This window comes from Ambystoma mexicanum, chromosome 2p (genome assembly GCF_040938575.1).
Source record: "Ambystoma mexicanum isolate Mex_15411 chromosome 2p, UKY_AmexF1_1, whole genome shotgun sequence".
Taxonomy (NCBI): Eukaryota; Metazoa; Chordata; class Amphibia; order Caudata; family Ambystomatidae; genus Ambystoma; species Ambystoma mexicanum.
This window is the reverse complement of record NC_090923.1, coordinates 479,653,861-479,673,285: the sequence shown is the minus strand read 5'-3', so window position 1 is coordinate 479,673,285 and position 19,425 is coordinate 479,653,861. Positions and strand designations below refer to the sequence as shown.

The 19,425-nt window shown below is 51.2% G+C and overlaps 1 protein-coding gene across 2 annotated transcripts in view; it reads right to left on the bottom strand.

The window, feature by feature from the left end:
- The window catches only part of IPPK (inositol-pentakisphosphate 2-kinase), a 322,707-nt gene that overhangs the window by 229,324 nt on the left and 73,958 nt on the right, over positions 1-19,425 (bottom strand). For both annotated transcript variants that reach the window (XM_069643864.1, XM_069643865.1), the window contains one exon: positions 17,410-17,505. In XM_069643864.1, the coding sequence (XP_069499965.1) occupies positions 17,410-17,505 (96 nt within the window). The remainder of the gene's footprint in view (positions 1-17,409; positions 17,506-19,425) is intronic.

The window sequence follows — 19,425 nt, the reverse complement described above, 5'->3', positions numbered from 1 at the left end:
AGTTTGTGGGGTATGCTTGCAAGTGCTGGATGGGTCCCCCTCCTTTCCCACTCCCTCCTCTTCATCCTCCCCTCCAGATCCTCCCCCACTTCCTCACCACTCCTTCCCCCACATCCAGCTTCCTCCCACATTTTAAACTCAGAGCAGTTCTCCCCTAGCCAATCCCTAAGGTCTTCATTTCTTGCATCCTGATCAACACGGGATCAATTACAGCCCACGCCACCAACATCCATGAGCTTATCATCTCCAATAACATTGACATTGTGGCCATCATCGAAACCTAGCTCCACCCATCAGTGGGTCCGGCATTATCTATTGCAATACCATCTGGTTTATGCCATCCTCCGAGAAGATAGAACCTCTAGCAAGGGAGGTGGAGAAGTCATTATCTACACAAATTCCATCCCACTCCGCTCTATCGCGACAAGCCCAAACTTGCATTGTAAATCTATCTCTGTCCAACAACTGCTTGCCCAACTCTTCCATCTCCATCCACCTCATCAACAGAGCCCCAGGACCATCTGCCACATTCGAAGATGACCTAAGCCCATCGTCCTGGGAGACTTTAATCTAGGCTACAATGACCCAAGATACTGATGCTTCAGCCCTCACCAAAGCCACATCTGCCCTTGGTTGCACCGAACGTATCCTCAATCTGACCCAACCACATGGCCGCACATTAGACTGGCTCCTGGCGTGCAACTGCAATGTCTGTATCGACTCCAATGTACCATGCCCATGTACAGACCATCACAGAATAACCTTCACCGCCCCAATCCCAAATAAACGCACTCGAACTCTCACACCATCCCCTGGCCCTAGCAAGGAGCTCCTACAACCTAACCAGCGATCGCCTCCTCCCCTTGCTTAACCCTCAGGTACCTACTTACCTACCGTGATTACAAAAAAGGTAGCAGGTGCCATTACGAGGTCACATTCGACCAAGCATGAGGTCATATGTCAGCCAGGCACAGGCGATCTTGAACCTAAATCTCCCACTGTCAAACCTCAGACTCTCAGTTCATAGAATTGTTTCTTATGATGTTCCCACCTATGGATGAGTCATGTTGTCTACATGCTTATGCTCAGTCATAAAGCCTTGAAATAATTATGTTTGTGGTTTGCACTTTGGGCACTACTGTTCATCTGTTGTAAAAACTAATTGTTTTGAAGTGAAAAAAAGTCAAATACCCAGCTAAATAATAAAAAGCTGTGTTAACTCATCTGAAAGTATGCGTTTTCACAAGTAGCTTGCTAAATGGAAAAATGACTTTAACCCCATTTAGATGTGTGTTTACTAGTGTTTGAACCTACTTGCATCAAATCATTGCATAGATTTAAATTCCAGAGGGTAGGACCACCCTCCAGTTTCAGCCTCTATAGAAACATGGCACGATATCCTGATTCATGGTTCGCCCCCCCCCACTTTGAAAGTCCGCAGCCATCGATTTTAACTAAAAGGTTTACCAGGTTACTCACCGTAGTGACCACCTTACTCCTAGTCCATAGTCCCCTTTCCTCCATACTTATGGGACGGGACCGGAGCACTTTGCAAAAAGCATCCACATTTTCAGAAAAATATGTCCTTCCTCTCTTTCTTGCGCGGGGCCCAGCACACGGCCTTTACCCCGCCCACCTTGGCTCCGCCCCACGCATCGCCCATCAGTCCTTTTCTATCGCCAGGTCAAAGACCCATTAGCAATAAGAGGAACCTTATTAGAGGGGACGGTAGGCAGGCATATGGAGGAAAGGGGACTATGGACTAGGAGTAAGGTGGTCACTACGGTGAGTAACCTGGTAATACTCCGTCCTGTCCCCTTTCCTCCATACTTATGGGAGATTCCCAAGCACTCCTTACAGGAACTATGGGTGGATGGAAATACCCCTTACTGAAACAGGTTTTTTAGTACAGCCTGACCAAACTGAGCATCAGCTCTTGAGCTCATGTCGAGACAATAAGGCTTACAGAAAGCAGATGGGGAGCCCCAAGTAGCTGCCCTAGCAATGGACTCCCAGGGGACATATTTCTGAAAAGCAACCGCAGCTGCCTTACCCCGCACCAGGTGTGCATGAATACCCTTAGGAGGTTTCAGCCCTTGGACGGTGAAGGACTCCGTGATGCAGGTGGCGATCCACCTAGAAATAGTTGCCTTAGACGCCTGCCTGCCCTGGGGGTTACCGAAGGTCACAAAAAGTTGAGAAGAACTCCTAAGCTCGGAAGTCCTGTCCAGGTAGAATTTAAGAGCTCTTCGGACACCCAAGACAGTGTAGAACCCTCTCAGCCTCAGAGGCAGGGTTCGGAAAAAACACCGGTAGGGAGATCAATTGATTCAGATGGAATTCAGTCACCACCTTCAGTAGAAAGGCCGGCTTTGTCCGAAGGACTACCTTGTCCTTGTAAAAGACCAAGAAAGGATGCTCCACCGACAATGCCTGGAGCTCACTCACTCTCCTTGCTGACGTAACGGCGACCAAAAAGGACACCTTCCAAAACAAATACTTGAGGTCCACCGTAGCCATTGGTTCAAAGGGTTTATGGCACAGCGCCGTCAGGACAACATTTAGGTCCCACGGCGGGTGTGGACTACAAACCGTAGGGTAGAGGCGTGTCAAACCTGCAAAATGCCTCTTAACCACTGGGTTACTCAGAGAATACGAGCACTGGTCTGTAGAAAGATAAGCGGAAACTGCTGAAAGGCAAGTCCTGCATGACAGAACATGAACCCCTGACTGCTAGGAAGGACACGAAGGACAGCACCGTGTAAATCGTGGCCACCCTTGGATCCAACTTCTTCTCCAAACACCAATGACAGAACCTGAGCCATTTACTCTTGTACTGAGATCTGGTTGATGGTTTCCTGGCTGCCTGGATAATGCGCATGTTATCCGTAGACAAATTCAGATGCTCTAAAGACTTGAACTCAGGCACCCTACCGCCAAGCTGAGCAATTGTGGGGAGGGGTGCCACATCTGCTGTCCCCCTGGTGAAGAAGATTGTGAGTTACTGGTAACCTGATTGGCGGATACACCGACAGGTGTTGAAGTTCTGAGAACCAAAACCTTGCCTGCCACCACGGGGCTATGAGTAGAAGGGAACAGTTCACCGAGTTCTTCAACTTCCAGATCGCACGGTGAACTAGAGGCGGGAAGGCGTAAGCTCTCATGTTGTGACATGGAATCTCGAGAGCATCCCCCAGCGAGGAGGCTCCCAGCCCCCTCTGGAGGCATACCGAGGAAGCTTCTTGTTCACCGCCGTAGCGAAGAGGTCCACCTCTGGTGTGCCCCAACGCGAGAAACGCATGAGAGGACCTCTGCCTTCAATTCCCACTCGTAGCTAACCACCATCCGCCGGCTGAGGGCATCCGCTGTGACATTCAGCTGGCCCGGGATGTGCACTGCAAGCAGCCAGACACCATGAAGCACGGCCCACTGCCATATCTGGACGGACAGGTCCACGAGGAGGGGGGGCAGGAGGGGGTTAGGGAGACTTCGTTCCCCCTTGCTTGTTGATGTAATACATTGACACCACATTGTCCGTGCGTATACAGACCACCTTGTTGACAATGAGCGGTCTGAAAGCCCTGAGCGCTAGGAAGATCGCCAGGAGCTCCAAGTGATTTATGTGCAGGAGCTTGTCCTGAGGCGACCAGAGGTCCGAGACCTGAAGACGATCCAACGTCGCACCCCACCCCAGAGAGGAGGAGTCCGTTGTGATCGACACCGTGGGGGCTGGGTCTTGAAACCCCACAACCCCTCCTTCCCCCGACAGGTTGCTAAGAGATGACCACCAGTCCAGGTCCACTCTCATGGAATCCGGAATCATTATCCGCTTGGAATCCGGGTCCACAGCCTGACGCCAGGAACTCCGAAGAGCCATCTGGGTTGGTCTCATCTCGAGACGAGCAAGAGGAAGAGCCAGTACACACGAGGCCATAAGGCCCAGAAGCCTCTGGAACCACCAGGCCGACATGCTCTCCAACTGCGCAAACATCTGACACGTGGCTAACAGATCCGCCATTCTGTCCCCGGTCAGATACACTCTGCAGTCGATCGTGTTCCAACGAAAACCCAGAAAAATCAGGTTCTGTGAGACCGTCATGGTGGATTTCCACCAGTTCACCGACAGCCCAAGATGGAACGGGAGCTGAAGGAGAGACTGGAGGCTGCCCGCTGCTGCCAGCGGACAAGGGCTGCGTAAAAGCCAGTCGTCCAAATAAGTATACACATGGATACCCTATAGACAAAGAGAGGCCGCAATCACCGACATCATCTTCGTGAAGACACGCGGCGCCGAGCTGAGGCCAAAAGAAAGCACCCGAAACTGGAAGTGCTCTTCTCCCAAAGAGAAGCAGAGATATCTCCTGTGTGGATTCCAAATCAGGATATGCATATATGCATCCTGAAGGTCCACAACGCTGAGCCAATCGCCCATCTGTAAGGAGGAGCGTATCTGGCTGGGCGTGATCATCTTGAATTTCTCTTGTGGTAGGAAAAGACTGAACTGGGAAAGGTCTAGGATGGTGCGCAAGGCCAGCATGGTTGGGTTTGGGTACCGTAAACAGCCGGGAGTAGAAGCCCTCCCCTCGCTCCCCAAGGGGAACGGGTTCCACAGCTCTGAGGTCCAGATGTTTCTGAACTTCGGCCTTGAGGGAGGGTGAGCCCGACAGCTGAAGAGGGTTGAGGGGTGGGGCAGGGGGTAAAGGTAGGCGGAAGCCTGCTTGAGCGACTGACAAGACCCATCTGTCTTTTGTGATTGTCTGCCATGCCTCGCAATGCGTCCTCCCACCGGGGTCTTGTGCGAGCGCGGAAAACCCTCATTTGGTAGGCTTATCGGTGGCGGTGCCACCTGAACCTGATGAGGAGGCTGAGGAGAGAGAGAAAAACTGCGTGCGCTGTTGTCTACGGCGGTTATTCCCCACTGGAGTATCCACTCTGCGGGATTTTGTGTCGAGGAAGCCCCTAAAAACCAGAGGAGGGTTGACTTTGTGACAACGGTCTCTGGGATTTGAAAGGAGCTTTGACCAGGACAGACAATGATTTAGCCGTCTGAGTGATATCCTTGGTCTTGGTGAGCTCTACATCAGTAGAAGAATGAAAAAGCTCCTTACCATCAAATGGAAGATCCAACACCTTGTCTTGCACTTCCTTAGAAAATTTAGTGGCATGCAGCCACGCCTGCCGTGAGGTATCAACCCCCAGCATAACGCCCTGAGCCGAGGCGTCTACGTGATGAGCCGCAGCCTCCAGGAGATCCTGGGCCAAGACCCTGGCATCGGAAAGGTCTCCTTTGAAGTCCTCCAGCTTCTCGACCGGTATGTGCTCCTCAAACTCAGACAGACCTTTCCACAGCCGCATGTTAGCTCCCGCTAATATCAACTCAGCGTTGGCAAAAATGTTTCTCCCTAGGGAGTCAAAGCGCTTGTCCTTTCCCAGAACCTGAGTAGCCGTCGTGCAAGAGGATGCTGCAGGTCAGGATTGCAACGTGGCCGCAGCCACCACTGTGGAGGAGGGAGGCGGACAAGACGACAGGGCCACCTCTTCCGAGAAATGTAGCCTGTACCTTGCGTCAATCTTTTTATTTACAAAAAGTCCTGAGTGAGGCTTTTCCCGGACCTCGACCAGAACGTCCTTCTGCAGGAACAGGCCGGTATGCTCCAAGGGAGACAGGGTGAACGCCCCAGAAAGCACGCCCTCCTGCATGCCTCGGGCACCGGAACATCTAAGAAACTCATGTCCAGTACCCGGTCATGAAAGGCTCCGATAGAGCGGGGAAGGTCCTTGTTGTCCTGATCGCCTTGAGGATCATCCGACAGGTCAGGATCCTGCTGAGCCGTGTCAGGCACTGCCTTCTCCACTGGGGACAATGGAGGCACAGGCGGAAGAGCCGGGGGAGGCAGCATCCGCAAGGGAGGCGCCGGCGGAACCCCCGGAGGAACGGGTGGAGCCGGAGGCGCAGGTGGACATATCTCCTTCAAAAGCCCTTTGAAATATTCCCTCATGGTGTCGGTGCGCATAAGCGCTTGAAATTTACCGAAAAAGGTTTCGGAACCTGAGGAGGCCTCTCATGAGGTGGAAAAATCCAGGGATGTAACGGGGAAGGGTGCCACACTGGCCCCTCCACCGACGTAGCCACATAAATCAAAGGTGCCGCCCCTGCGGGCAACAAAACATTGTGTGGAAGAGGCATCCGAGCGTTCCAATCATAAACCGGCCGGTAAGGATGCACACAAGGGACCTTAGGTTCACACAAGGGACCGAACCCTACACCAGAGGCCGATGGCGTAATTGTAGGGGTAGGACCTAAAATGGCCGTGGAGGGAACGGGCGCCATTTTGTCCTCATCTGATGGGAACTGTGGCACGTGAGGCAGGGGTACCCGTCGATGGATCAGGGGTCTTAATCTTAGCCTTAACATAAGGAACCTCGGCAGAGCCAGTACTATGAGGCCTGGAATGTTTTTGAGACATACTAACCGCCAACTGAGCCTTCGAAGGAAGGACCTCGGCACTGCCGGTAAAAGAAGAACTTTGCTTCTTTGCCCCCTCAACAGATCTGGTGTCACCACAAGAGCGGGAACGGTGAGCAACCCCTTTCACAGACAAGGCCTTGCCCGGCCTCTCAGAACTGTTGGTAGCTTTAGCCTCTGAACGAGGGACTTCGGACCCAGGCCCGGTAAAAGCCTTATCTGCACGGGCCTCGAACATCCGTTCGGTAACAACCAGCCCAGCCAAGGCCTCGGGGCGCACCCCGGTCTTGTTTTTGAGGGAAGCCGACAGAGGCCTCAGAGCGAGCTCCGGTACCCCCACGATTCAGTAGAACTGGGTCTACAAACATCCCCCACAGGAGGGGCCTCGGAGCGTACTCCGATGTTCACAGGCCCCTTAAGGAGACCCTCGGAGAAAACTCTGGTAGAACCCCGGTGACAGAGCGATCAACGCCCCTCCCGGACCAAGATGAACCCGGAAAGGTATCCCCCGGCCGGGGTGCTCTGAAAAGTAAAGAACTTACCGGGCGTTTTTTCTTCTTGTCGATGAACACCTAAAAATGCGAAGGAGGAGTTTGTCGGAACACCTCCTCGCACCGCTCTAACCGTCGTTGAAGTGCCCGGACCGAAAGGGAGTCACAGTAAAAACAGGAGTCCCAACGGTGTTCCGGACCCAAACACTATCCGCCCTCGCGAAGCGACGGTGACACGATGAACAATCTGGAAAGTCTAACTTGAAAGACAGACAGACTAATAAACAAATGCTAGTGAGAGCCAGAGAGGAAAAAAGGGAAGAAAATCTTCAGAGGATGCAAGTGCGACCGGCCCCGATCGAGCAGAGAAAAGGACTGATGGGCGATGCGCGGGGTGGAGCCAAGGTGGGTGGGGTTGCGGCTGTGTGCCGGGCCCTGCGCAAGAAAGAGAGGAAGGACACATTTTTGGAAAAATTTGGATGCTTTTTACAAAGTGCTCCAGTCCCGTCCCACAGGACGGAGAGATGCCCCATAAGTATGGAGGAAAGGGAGGGGGGCGTGGCCAACCGCCATGTGAGAAAGCCGCGCTTCGTTGCAGCTCCGCCGATGCGCCCATCATTCTGCCCACAATCTGCATCTAACTTGAATTAAACTGTACCTGCTACCCGGAGTTCGCCTCAGTACAGCCTGCTGTCCTTCCGACGTTGGCCCGAGACCTGGGCACAACTCCAACAAGGAGATACGCCGTGGTGAAGGTGGAGAGTGCATGGCCCAAAATGGCGGCTGCCTGCTGACGAAAGATACGAGCGCCGCACCGCGCCGAGGAACAGTGCGGGGGAGGAGGATTGCCCCAGGCTCCGGCGGCCCGGGGACTGCTGACCCTGCCGTCCGTTGACCGGGGACTGCACCCGCCTCTGTGCGCCTCCCTGGCGCGTGGAGCATACATCAAAACGCCTGGAACCCGAGGATCGGCTGCCCGGAGGCGACACCACACTGCGAGGTACGGAGTGGAGGTGGGGCTGCGGGGGACACTCGGCTCAACTGATCGAGCCCACTTCATCACCCCGGAGATGGGCTGCACCCAACCGCCAGTCCCCCTTCTTAGGCCGCGGAGCACACACTCGCACTGAATTGAACCGCAAGACCGCGCGCTCTGGGGTGGCGCCACAGTACACACTCCGGGCCTCGACTTCCACCCCCAGGCCCACCTGCACAAGAGATGTCCGCAAAAGGCGCCAGGAACAAGCACAAGCAGACAACGATGGAGGCATTCGCAGCCACAGGCACCCCCAAACCAGGCGCCGCCGCCGCGGCCCCGGCGGCCTCGGAGGAAGAGCCCCCCGAACCCACGAACTCGCAATTACTGGAAGCCATCATGGCGCTCCAAAAAACCATGGAGGGCAAAATAGATGCCGTGGCCATCGACTTAAATCTACTTAGACAGGATGTGCGCTCCATTGCAGGCAGAACTAAAGCGTTGGAGTCCCAGGTAAAGGAAAACACCGAAGCAAAAACCCGCCTCTTGAGTGAGGTAGATGCCCTGGCCCAAAAAGTTAAGAACCTCGAAGACAGGGCGGACGAGGCGGAAGGACGGGCGCGCCGCAATAACATCAGGATCATTGGCCTGCCGGAGGGAACAGAAGGTAATGACCCCACGAACTTCATCGAAAATCTGCTGCTACAAGGGGTCGGAGCTAGCAAACTGTCTCAGGGGTTCACCATCGAGAGGGCGCACAGATCCCTCACTAAACGCCCACCACAGGGGAATCCGCCAAGGCCGATAATCGCTAAAGTCCTCAATTATAAAGACAGAGAGACTATCCTGGCTCACTCACGGAACGGGGGCCGCATAGAATTTGGCTCTGCCAAAATTGCAATCTTCCCGGACTATACCCTCCAGGTTCAGAGAAGTAGAGCTCAATACGCCCACATTAAGGCCAGACTGAAAAATGCAGGCTTGCGATACATGCTACTGTACCCGGCCAGACTAAAGATCATCCACAACAATAGGACGCACCTCTTCGAATCGCCGGCAGAAATTAACGAATGGATGGACAGGGAGCAGATCCCTGACATAGATGGAAGGCAACGGAAAACACGAGAAATCGGCACCCTCAGGGAAGCCTAACGAAACCTCCTTATTGGGAAGCATGCGCAGCATCCTTACCTTGCAGATTGTGGCACTAATGAGTGTCTAGGAGCTGACCGAATGGCACCGCGTGGTGTCGGACACTACCAAGGGATTGGCCCGCACCCCCGAATCTCTTTGGGTGACTAACCCGCCCATAGGGCACCAAGAGACCGTAGGTCTAATGGAGCGGAAACGGGGATGTCAGAACGGGGGTAACCCCGCTAGACTAGTTCTGTTAACGGCTAACGCCGAGTTCACTGTTCTTAAGGACGGGAGCCCGCCTGTTGGAATCCCGTCCCAGTTAGTTGAAGGGGAAGTCCAGGACCACCTTGATCACCACACAGCACCACTTCGACCTAGACACAGCAGGAGCTCCTGCCAGAACAAGCCACTGAACCGCATACAGATAGGCCAGAGGGCGTCGCCACAATGCAGCCCACCCACATACCCACATATACACCACATCCATGAATAACACAGTCAAAGTCATGTCATGGAACGTGAGGGGCCTGAACAGCTACATTAAACAGCACAGGGTCCATACCTTCCTTAAACGCCACAAGATAGGAATTGCCCTATTACAGGAGACCCACCTGAATGCACAGAAGCTAGCTGCACTGGCTAAGAGTTGGAGAGGAACCCTGATAGGCACCACGTACTCCAACTATGCACGGGGAGTTCTGATATGGATTGCCCCCTCCATTCCCATCAACCTAACATACACTAATATCGATAACGAAGGGAGGATGGCCTTGCTCAGAGGCACCATTGAAGGCAGAGAATTCTGCCTAGTGAACACTTATGCCCCTAACCACGATGCGACGGTCTTCTTCCGTTCGTTATACACCCGGCTCAGCCCGGACAGAGACGGCACGTTCATATGGGGTGGGGATCACAATTGCACCCTTGATCCAGGCATGGACAGATCAGACAGCAAACATACCCGCCCTTCCCCTCCCGCTAAAATACTGAAAGCCCTTTTACATCAATACGCCTTACTAGACCTCTGGAGGACTCGGCACCCGGAAGGCAGAGTCTACTCCTTCTACTCACCTCCACATGCGGTACACACCAGAATTGACAGTTTACTGGTGAGCGAAGAACACTTAGACACATTTGAAGATACGCAATACCTTGCCAGAGTACTGTCGGATCACTCCCCCATAGTAACCTCTTGGACAATAATGGCACCCCGACCCCCCATACCCACATGGAGACTCAGAGGCGAAGCACTGCTAGATAAGGCATTTCAGGAACAGATCAGACAGTGCACGGCAAACTATTGGCAGACGAACATGGACAGCGTCCAGCACGTCCGCACGGCATGGGAAGCTTACAAAGTAGTGATCAGAGGGGAGATGATAGCCATCACAGGGGGAGTCCAAAAATCTATCACAGCTAAGTTGGCTGGCGCCGAAGATGAGCTGAAGCACCTAGAATCTATAGCCTCCTCTGACCCTGCCCACGTACACAAAATAATCAAGCTGAAGAAGCCCTGCCTACAACACTGGGAGGCCCTCGGGAGACTCAGCTACACCAAGTACATCGAAAGAAACCATGCCCTTGGTGATAAACCGGGCAAATTACTAGCATGGCTTTGCAAGCGGGAAACCCCCAGAATACCCATCTGCCGCATACGTGACGATAACGGCATAGACGCGCACACACAAGCCGCTATAAACCATACATTTGCGGGGTTTTACCAGGCCCTCTACACCGACTCCCCACCGCCCACAGACACTGAAATAGAGGATGCACTGGACATCATTAGATTACCACACCTTGAGGAACATGTGGCTGAGTCCCTGGAAGGGCCAGTAACCCCTGATGAGGTTGCAGTGGTCATTAGAACGCTTCCCTCTGGGAAGGCACCGGGCCCGGATGGACTCCCAGGCGAGTTCTACAAGGCCTACGAAGACGAACTGGCCCCGCTGCTCTCCCAAGTCTTCAATGAGGCATACGATACAGGTCAACTACCCAGCACCATGAGGGAGGCGACCATTATACCACTCTTAAAACCCGACAAAGACGGCGCAGAGTGCGGCTCATATAGGCCCCTGTCCTTATTAAACACAGATAGTAAGGTTCTCGCGGCAATCCTGGCCATGAGGTTACGTAGAGTCATCCCGACACTGATCCACCAAGACCAGACGGCATATGTGCCCGGCAGAACCATCACAGAAAACCTACGCAGACTGCACCAGGTCATCCATAGCACCGAAGGCAGACGGACGCAATGCGCAGTGGCGTCCTTGGACGCCTCCAAAGCGTTCGACTCAGTGCGCTGGAAATGGCTCCTGGCTACCATGTCCAAGCTGGGGTTAGGGCCTAGCTACATTAAGTGGGTCACACTCCTCTACACCAACCCGGAGGCCAGAGTACGTACCAACAACACCTACTCACACAAATGGGAACTTTCTCGAGGAACCAGGCAAGGTTGCCCCCTATCACCCATGCTGTATATCATGGCTATAGAACCAGTGGCACCATACCTGAGACAAGAATATGGAGATGGGGCATAATGGTAGACGGGGCGAACCGTGTGATTTCCATGTACGCCGACGATATGCTCCTCTACCTAACCAACCCTACACACATGCTGCCCTACATACTAGAAACCTTAGACAGGTTCCACAGATATACGGGGATCCAGATCAATCATGATAAATCCTGCCTATTCCCCCTAGCCGCCTTGAGCGGAGTAGCGACCGATAAGCTTCCCAAACTAGCCCTGAAATGGGAACCCTCCTCCTTTAAGTACCTGGGCATTGTGGTGCACAGAGACCCCAAGACAGAGCACGTGCTGAATACAGTAAGGGCAAAGGAAGGTCTGGCAAGATCAATGGAATTCTGGAGCAAGCTACCACTGTCGGTGGCGGGCAGAGTGGGCCTACTAAAAATGGTGGCGTTACCCAGACGCCTTTACTTCTTCACCAACGTACCATATAACATACCACGACAATTCTTCACCGAACTACATAGGCTGTGCAGGACGTTTTTGTGGCAAGATGGAAGGCACTGAGTCGCCCTGGAAACGATGCAGAGACCGTATGACAGGGGGGGCCTCAGGGTACCCAACTTCGACCTATATTACCTTGCTGGACAATTGAAGCATGTGATACAATGGATGGCCGATGAGGCCACTACAGACACTCGCCTGCTGCAACCAGGAGTCACGCAACTGCTCCTCAGAGATCTACTATGGTCTGAACCCGGAACCAAACAACCTCACTCGTACCTGATCCTCCTGGGTATCCAGATGTGGAGAAGGGCCTGCAGGGCCGCATTGCTCCCGGACCCCTACTCTCCACAGATCCCAATAACTGCCATCATGACTAACGGACCGGGATGCCAAAGGATAATAAGAGGCACTTGGGAACCTTGCGGCATTGCCACCCTGGGAGACCTGGTGGACGACCAAGGAATCTTAAATTTCACAGAGCTACACGAAGTCACTGGAATCCACACCGGACAGTTCTTACTACACAATGCAGTGGTCAAGAGACTAACAGCACGCTGGCCCACGATGGAGAACTTGAACACCGGACACGAAAACAGAGAGCCTGCTCGGGGCGGCGGAGGGAGGTCACGAGACCTCCAGAATATATGACACATTGCTAGACAGCGTCACCCAGCAAAGCCTTAAGTGCAAGGAAACGTGGGAACAAGAACTTGGATCGCAGTTTGAAGACAAAGAATGGGAGGCCATAATGGTATACCACAAGAAGGTATCCAGGAACGCCAGGTTCCAACTCATCCAATTTTACATTACGAACAGAGCGTATCTCACGCCAGACATCATTTCCAGATTTAGTGGAGCCGTGAGTACTGGATGCCCTAAATGCAACGAATCCCACGCAGTGATGACACACATGTTCTGGGGATGCCCCGCCATACAGTCCTTCTGGGCCCAGGTCAAAACTAAGGTGGCCGAGGCGAACATCACCCTGGAGGTCCACACGCCACAAGCATGTATCCTTGGTAGGTACCCCAGAAGTAAGAAGAACAGACCACTCAATAAACTAAAGGACCTAATGTACATGCTGGCAAAGAGACGCATTGCCATGAACTGGAAGCGCCCGCAGGCCCCCTGCCTGCTAACATGGTGGGAAGACCTTCGCAAATGGACGAATGCCGAAACTGCGGCTTGGGAGATGGCCCAGCGCCAACAAAGACAGGACACCTCAGATGACCTCCTACAATGGGTGGAGCTAACTGTTACATTGTTCAACCCCAATGCAGAAAGCTCCTCTGGCAACGACACAATTGACTCAACAATCACAAAGCTGAACTTGTGGTGTATCACGTTTGGGTCCGGACAGTTGGGATTGGGGGGAGGGAGGGTGGGGCGGTTGTAACTGCACTTTGTTTGGTGTGTAACTATGTTATTGGCACAATGTAAACAATAAAAACAGATTTAAAAAAAAAAAAAGTATGGAGGAAAGGGGACGGGACGTAGGAGTAAAACCTCCTTTGAACAAGAGTACCAACAGCAACCTCATACACGTGTTTCAGCCTTGTTGGGCCAAATCAGTGAGGTGGAGCTGTGCCTCTCTGAGCTCAGTGAGCAAGGGGTCCAAGGCTGAAACACGTGTATAGGGTTGCTGTTGGTACTCTTGTTCAAAAGGAGGTTTGCCTGGCATTTTGGTGCTGACTGCCCTTGTACACGGGACAAGGACTGATATGCGAATGGATATCCCTCCTTTGTGAAAAGTACAGTAAGCTAAATGCAATGTCTGCAGACTCTCAAACTGGGACAAAAACACAGAACAGGTTTTCATGCAATGCTCTTTCTAGAGAGGGGCACCTGCTACCTTTCTTATACCTACCTACAAAAAAAAAAAAACAAAAAAAAAAAAACAAAAACTAGCAGCACAAGCTACCGCAGAAAGCCCCTAATGCCGCCAACAAAGCACTCTTCCAAGAGTCTACCTTTGAGATACAAGCAATCTATCCATGCGACCAAAGCAACCTCCTATAACAAATAGGATTGTAGAGGCCATCTCGAGCTCCCAAGTACTGTTCATTATCCTTTGTGAAATAGAATCCCCCATTGCCCCTCCTACCATCGTCACGAAAGGTAACAGTTGGTGTAGTAAAATCCAAGAATTACCTACACAAACTACGCGGACGACACCCAAATCCTTATCCTACTTTTGGGTGTCCATGCGCAGGACTCCGCTAAGGTGAACAGCATCTATGAACTGATCCAAACCTAGAAGGCCCTACACAGTGTCTGAATGACAAGAAAACAGAACTCATAGTTGGCACGGCAGCCTGCCTTGCAAATACAGACTCTGCCTTCCGCTTCTACAACATCGATAGCCACAAGATCCCTGTATCCTCCTCCATGAAAACACTGAGTATCCACCTCGACGCATTACTCAATACATCCCACCAAATCAACTACAACCTTCACATCAGCCTACGCCATGAAGCTCATCTGAGCCAGCAAACCTTTCCTTTCGTCCGACAAAATGCTTCACCGTTGTCTGCGTGCTCGAGGGATCCAAGCTGGCCTATATGCCTTGCTCTACGGAACATCAGAAAAAACTGAGGCTCCAAGTTACCCAAAAAATGCTCTTTGTGCTACCCTGGATCTGAACAAGTATGACCTGTTACGCTCACCTGGCTCCCACAGGGGCGTCGGTCGGACCCGGACAGCTGCGGCCTCCACCCACGTGATGCGTAGTGCAGCGATGACTGACTGGATCTGCCCTCCTAATCTTGTCTGCTTGACCCGTAGAAATATTCTCATACAAGTGGAGAGATGGATTTAGCCACTTGTGGATTCAAGTGATGGCACCCCCACTGTCCTCCCCACTAATCACCTCAGTGCCCTCTCAGCAATCTCACCTTATATTCTTGAAGGATGAGCCCTCCATCCTGCGAAGCACGCAGGGGCGCGTTTATGACCAGTTACTTCACTGGCCTGAAGATATTGGAAGAGTTGTAGACGAATCCTGACTCCAAAAGGTCCTGGCAAGAGCCGTAAGTATTTGGTTTGCAAGAGTTCAAAATGTCTGGAATTCACTCCTGTCCAATTCCTCTTTTATCTTGCAACTTTGACCCAATAAGAAGATTGACTGCTGAAAGCGCTCCGGTAAAAAGTCTGTGTTACCCAACACTGTCCGGTAAATAATGCCAAGGGTTAAACTTGCTGCTTTCTCCTTTTCTTACAGTTGCGGCATAAGAAGATATGGCGTGCTGATGAATGCCACCTCCGGCAGTAAAATCAGGTAAGCATATGGCGGCTAAAGAGATTGTCTCTGTCTGTTCTCTCTGCTCACCTTGTTGTTTCTTGTCTCCCTTAGGTGCCGGGATTCGGCAATGTAAAGATGGAGACAGCGCCGGATCGAAGAAATGCTGCGTGGAACGGCGAGTATGGCGTGGCGCTGCTGCTGCGATGCGACGCGTTTAAACAAAGTCTTCCCTCTGGTTTGAAGATGCGATGAATCCGGAATCAGGTAAGAAATCAGGTAATACTCTTGTTCTAACCTTTGCTTCTTTCCTTCTTTCCAGGTGCTCCAGGGTCGAGGCGGGCGTGGCAGAAGGCTGGATGCTGCTGCTGGCACAGTGAACGTTACGCTATTGGATGCAGAATAACGCGAAGCATGTGCTGCTCTTCAGGCGTGGTTTAAATAGCCTCCAAAGTAGTCCCAGGCAGGTATTCCTCCCCGACCACACCCGAGTAACAAAATAGTCCCCAAGATAAAGTAGTCCCTTCCAGGCCTCACATGGGTTTGGATCTTCTTGCAGCATGGTCTGCATCAGGAAAGTGTGCACCTATGAGCCTGGCGCCTATGCCGCCAGGACTGATGTCCCATATGAGCTTGGCGCCATAGGCGCCAGGACTGAACCCAGACAGCCCCTAACAGGGGTTGCTGGGTTTTCTCAAGGCAACATGATGCCTGCTCCCGGGCTGAGGGACATGGTCTGGATGCCCGGGGGTATGCATCATGACAGCACCACATGTCTGAAGCCGGAAGATCTGTCCATTGTCTCCCTAGCGAGGAAGGAGTCAAATTCAAAATCCTCTCAATTACCCATCGCTGCCTGTCTGGCCATGGCCTACCTAGTTCAGAGACTCATCGTACGCACGCCCACTAGACCACCTAGAGCCACTGCTTGGTCAAGTCCACGTTCAGACACAAAAAAGCCAGGGGTTCTAGCAGCTAACCTCTGGAACAATCTTCCACTCTCCCTACAAACAACCTTCCTTTCCTCTGTTCAGAAAAAAGCTCAAGACACCTGTTTAACTAATACTGTACTATTACCTACTCATTGAAAGTATCTCGTCTGTAACCAGCACCTAGATGCCCATGGCTATGCGCACTTCTACAAATTTAAAAATAAAATAAAAAGATTGGGCGTTAAATTTCACACTAGCCATTGACAAATGATAATTGACTCTTGCCAAGTAAGAAATAGTGAGCATGTGAAGAATTCAGGGGGCAAGTGACTTTTTACCTGGCTAGTAGCTTGCAATTTTTACCAGTCACAGACCATCTGCACAATTGACACAGATGTACAACAAAAATGGATATTGTGATGGTTGGCTTGGCCTCCTGGATCTGGCCCTCAAAATTATGGCACTCACATTTGGGGCCATGCATTGAATCAGTGAAAGCAGCAAACGTAGGCATCATCGTGCAAAACTCTCTCACACCAATACCACAGGTGGCAGCGACAGTGAAAAGGGACTTCTACAATCGTAAACTTATTTTTGCCTTTCTTATGGGTACAGAAGGTTCCGGCCCTCTTCATGTGCCTTTGTGAATATGACAATGGAGGAGCTCTGGGATATCTCAATAGGTCATCCTATTTGACAAGACTAAAATATGTCAGCTTAGTCACCTACGCAAACATCCCTTCAACAAACATTGTGTTGTGTTGCATTCCCTGTATTAGCAAACCTTCGAGACTTGGTTTGTGCTCAAGTCCATGCGCATTGTGCACAGAACATTTTATGAACAATGTCTCATCTTACTTGGGCCAAGGCAGTGAAACAGCAGTTCTCAAAGTGCTATATAAGCATCTTAGTAGTGTTTGATAGGCTCAAAAGGACTAGAGTCAGGGGTAGAGCCTTCTCCATGGTAGAAGCCAGGAAGTGGCACAAACTAATAAAAGGACTGAAGATTACCCTGCTTTCCACGGGTTACTCAGAGGGCAACCATTTTCTGCACCAGCACAGAAAACATGACTAAGCGCTCTGACACTTTAGCACCAAGAGGCCACAGTATGTGTCAATACTGCACTAACAAACAACAAGACATGCATGTCTTAAAGAAAGTTACAGATAGAAAAAACATAGTAATTACCCCATAATGAACGTAGTTCTCGCCCAAAAATAACTTCATGATGTGTTTCCCAAACTCCACTATGTTCTCCAAGTGGTGAAAAATCTCCTCAGGCGTCTGAAAGGTAAAGGGAAGAATGTATGTCAATAACAGATAGTTTGGTACTTTAGCAAAGCCATCAGCGCTGAGGAGGAAAAAGCAAACAATACAAATATATACCAAGTGGGGCTAAGAGCAGAGCTTTGCCTTCAGGAGGATCGTTAGGCAAGAATTGATGTAGTAAACCTGTGGCTACACAACCCCTGTCCTCCTGGTATTAGGTAAACCACCTATTGGTATGGGCCTGTATTACACAAGTTGGTAGTGTGACTAAGCAGCCAGGCTCCTCTCAAGAGGGGTAAATGTGAGCTGTAAAGTTGAAGCAATCAAATTCAAGTAACAAACTCAAGGTTTTGTTATAAATAATTTAACAGTAGTTTTTAAGTAAGCATTCTTTAAAAAGGGCAATATATGTAGCAATCGAATACACTTTAAAACACTTTTACAGAATCAACACAAAGCTAGTAGACACACTTTAAATGCTTTTTACACATTTCCTACACCCGGAGGTGACTTCACAACCTAGGACAGTAATTGCATTTATGTATCACTAGTGCACTTTGTAGATTCAGAGGTTTGCAGAAAGGAAAGGTTAAAAGGAAGGAAAGAAAGAGGTTAAACAGGTTCTCTGAGCAGGTGAGCACTTTAAATCATCCAACAAAGTCTAGATAAAAACCTTTCCCAGCAATATTAGTTTCAAACCAATGTATCACCTATGAGGGACAGTAAGAATCAAAGTCAAATGGAATAGAAGAGTCTGCAGCTAGGACAGGCAAAGTCAATTGGACCGGTCTATGGAGCTAAGGCACTTCTTGGATAGTAAAAGTTTTGCACAAAGTTACAGCGCTTGTTGAAGAAAAATCACTGCAGGGTCACAGGTTGTTACACTTGTGAAGGTTAGAGCTGAATTCACTCTAGCAAAGCAGCAACTGCAAGTCTCAACTGAGAAAAGCAAGTTACAGATACAGAGTTAAGTACTCCAAGTCAGAGCATTACCTTTGGTTAGAAGAGTGGTTCAATTGGCTTCTGTCTAGTTGCAGATCCTGTGTGCCTGGGCCTCAGTCGGGAAGACGTCTGGTGAAACCCACAGCAGCAATTCGGAGGTCGGCGGCAGATTCAGGCTTTCTTTAGGTCAGCGGCAGTTTGCAGTTTCAGTACGCGGTAAACGGCACCACCGCTGATCATGGATTCCGGTTGGGCTTCCTTCACTCCTTAGTCCTGCACTTGCTGAGTTGACTCGAGCTTGGGTTGTCCTGCTTGGGGAGGGTCCTCAGGATACTCCTGGAGCTTCTAGCAGAATCACAGACGTTGCACTAGACTCTGGATTTCTCGACCCCTGGTACTCTGTTCCTGCAGTAGCAAAGAAGTACAGCCAGTCGGAGAAGGTGGTCCAGTGGAGTTAGTCTCTGGGTTAGTTGGCCCCACTAACCCAAGGGAAGAAGAAGTCCCTTTCAGAGAGTCTCTTGTCTATTAGAAAAAGGAGTTTCAGCACAGCAGTAGGGCTTCGACGGGCAGTTCAACAGTGGAGAAGGATGCAGCAAGCTTCGTTCACGGTTTCTTCATCGGGTTGTTCTTCGCAGTGGTCGACTGTCTTCAGTTCCAAAATCCTCGCCTTTTAAGCAGGTTTCTCCCATTCATGCATAGCCTAGCTGTCATTCAAACAGCAGGGTGGCAGCAAGTATAGCCAGCCAATCGGGAATGGATGCATTCCTAAAGACAAAGGACAGGGGAGTTTCAGGAACCTCCCTCACTTCCAGCCCTTCTGGACACACTGGAGCCAGAGGCGGGATTCAGTCCTGAAGCTTGCCAAAGGCAAAATGAACAAAGGGCTCAAGCCTGTCTTGGCGTGCAGAGTAAAAACCCAAGAAAGACCTCACAAACAGAAAATGGCAAAAAAAAGAAGACAGGGCCATTTTGACACAATGGTCACCCATGGGC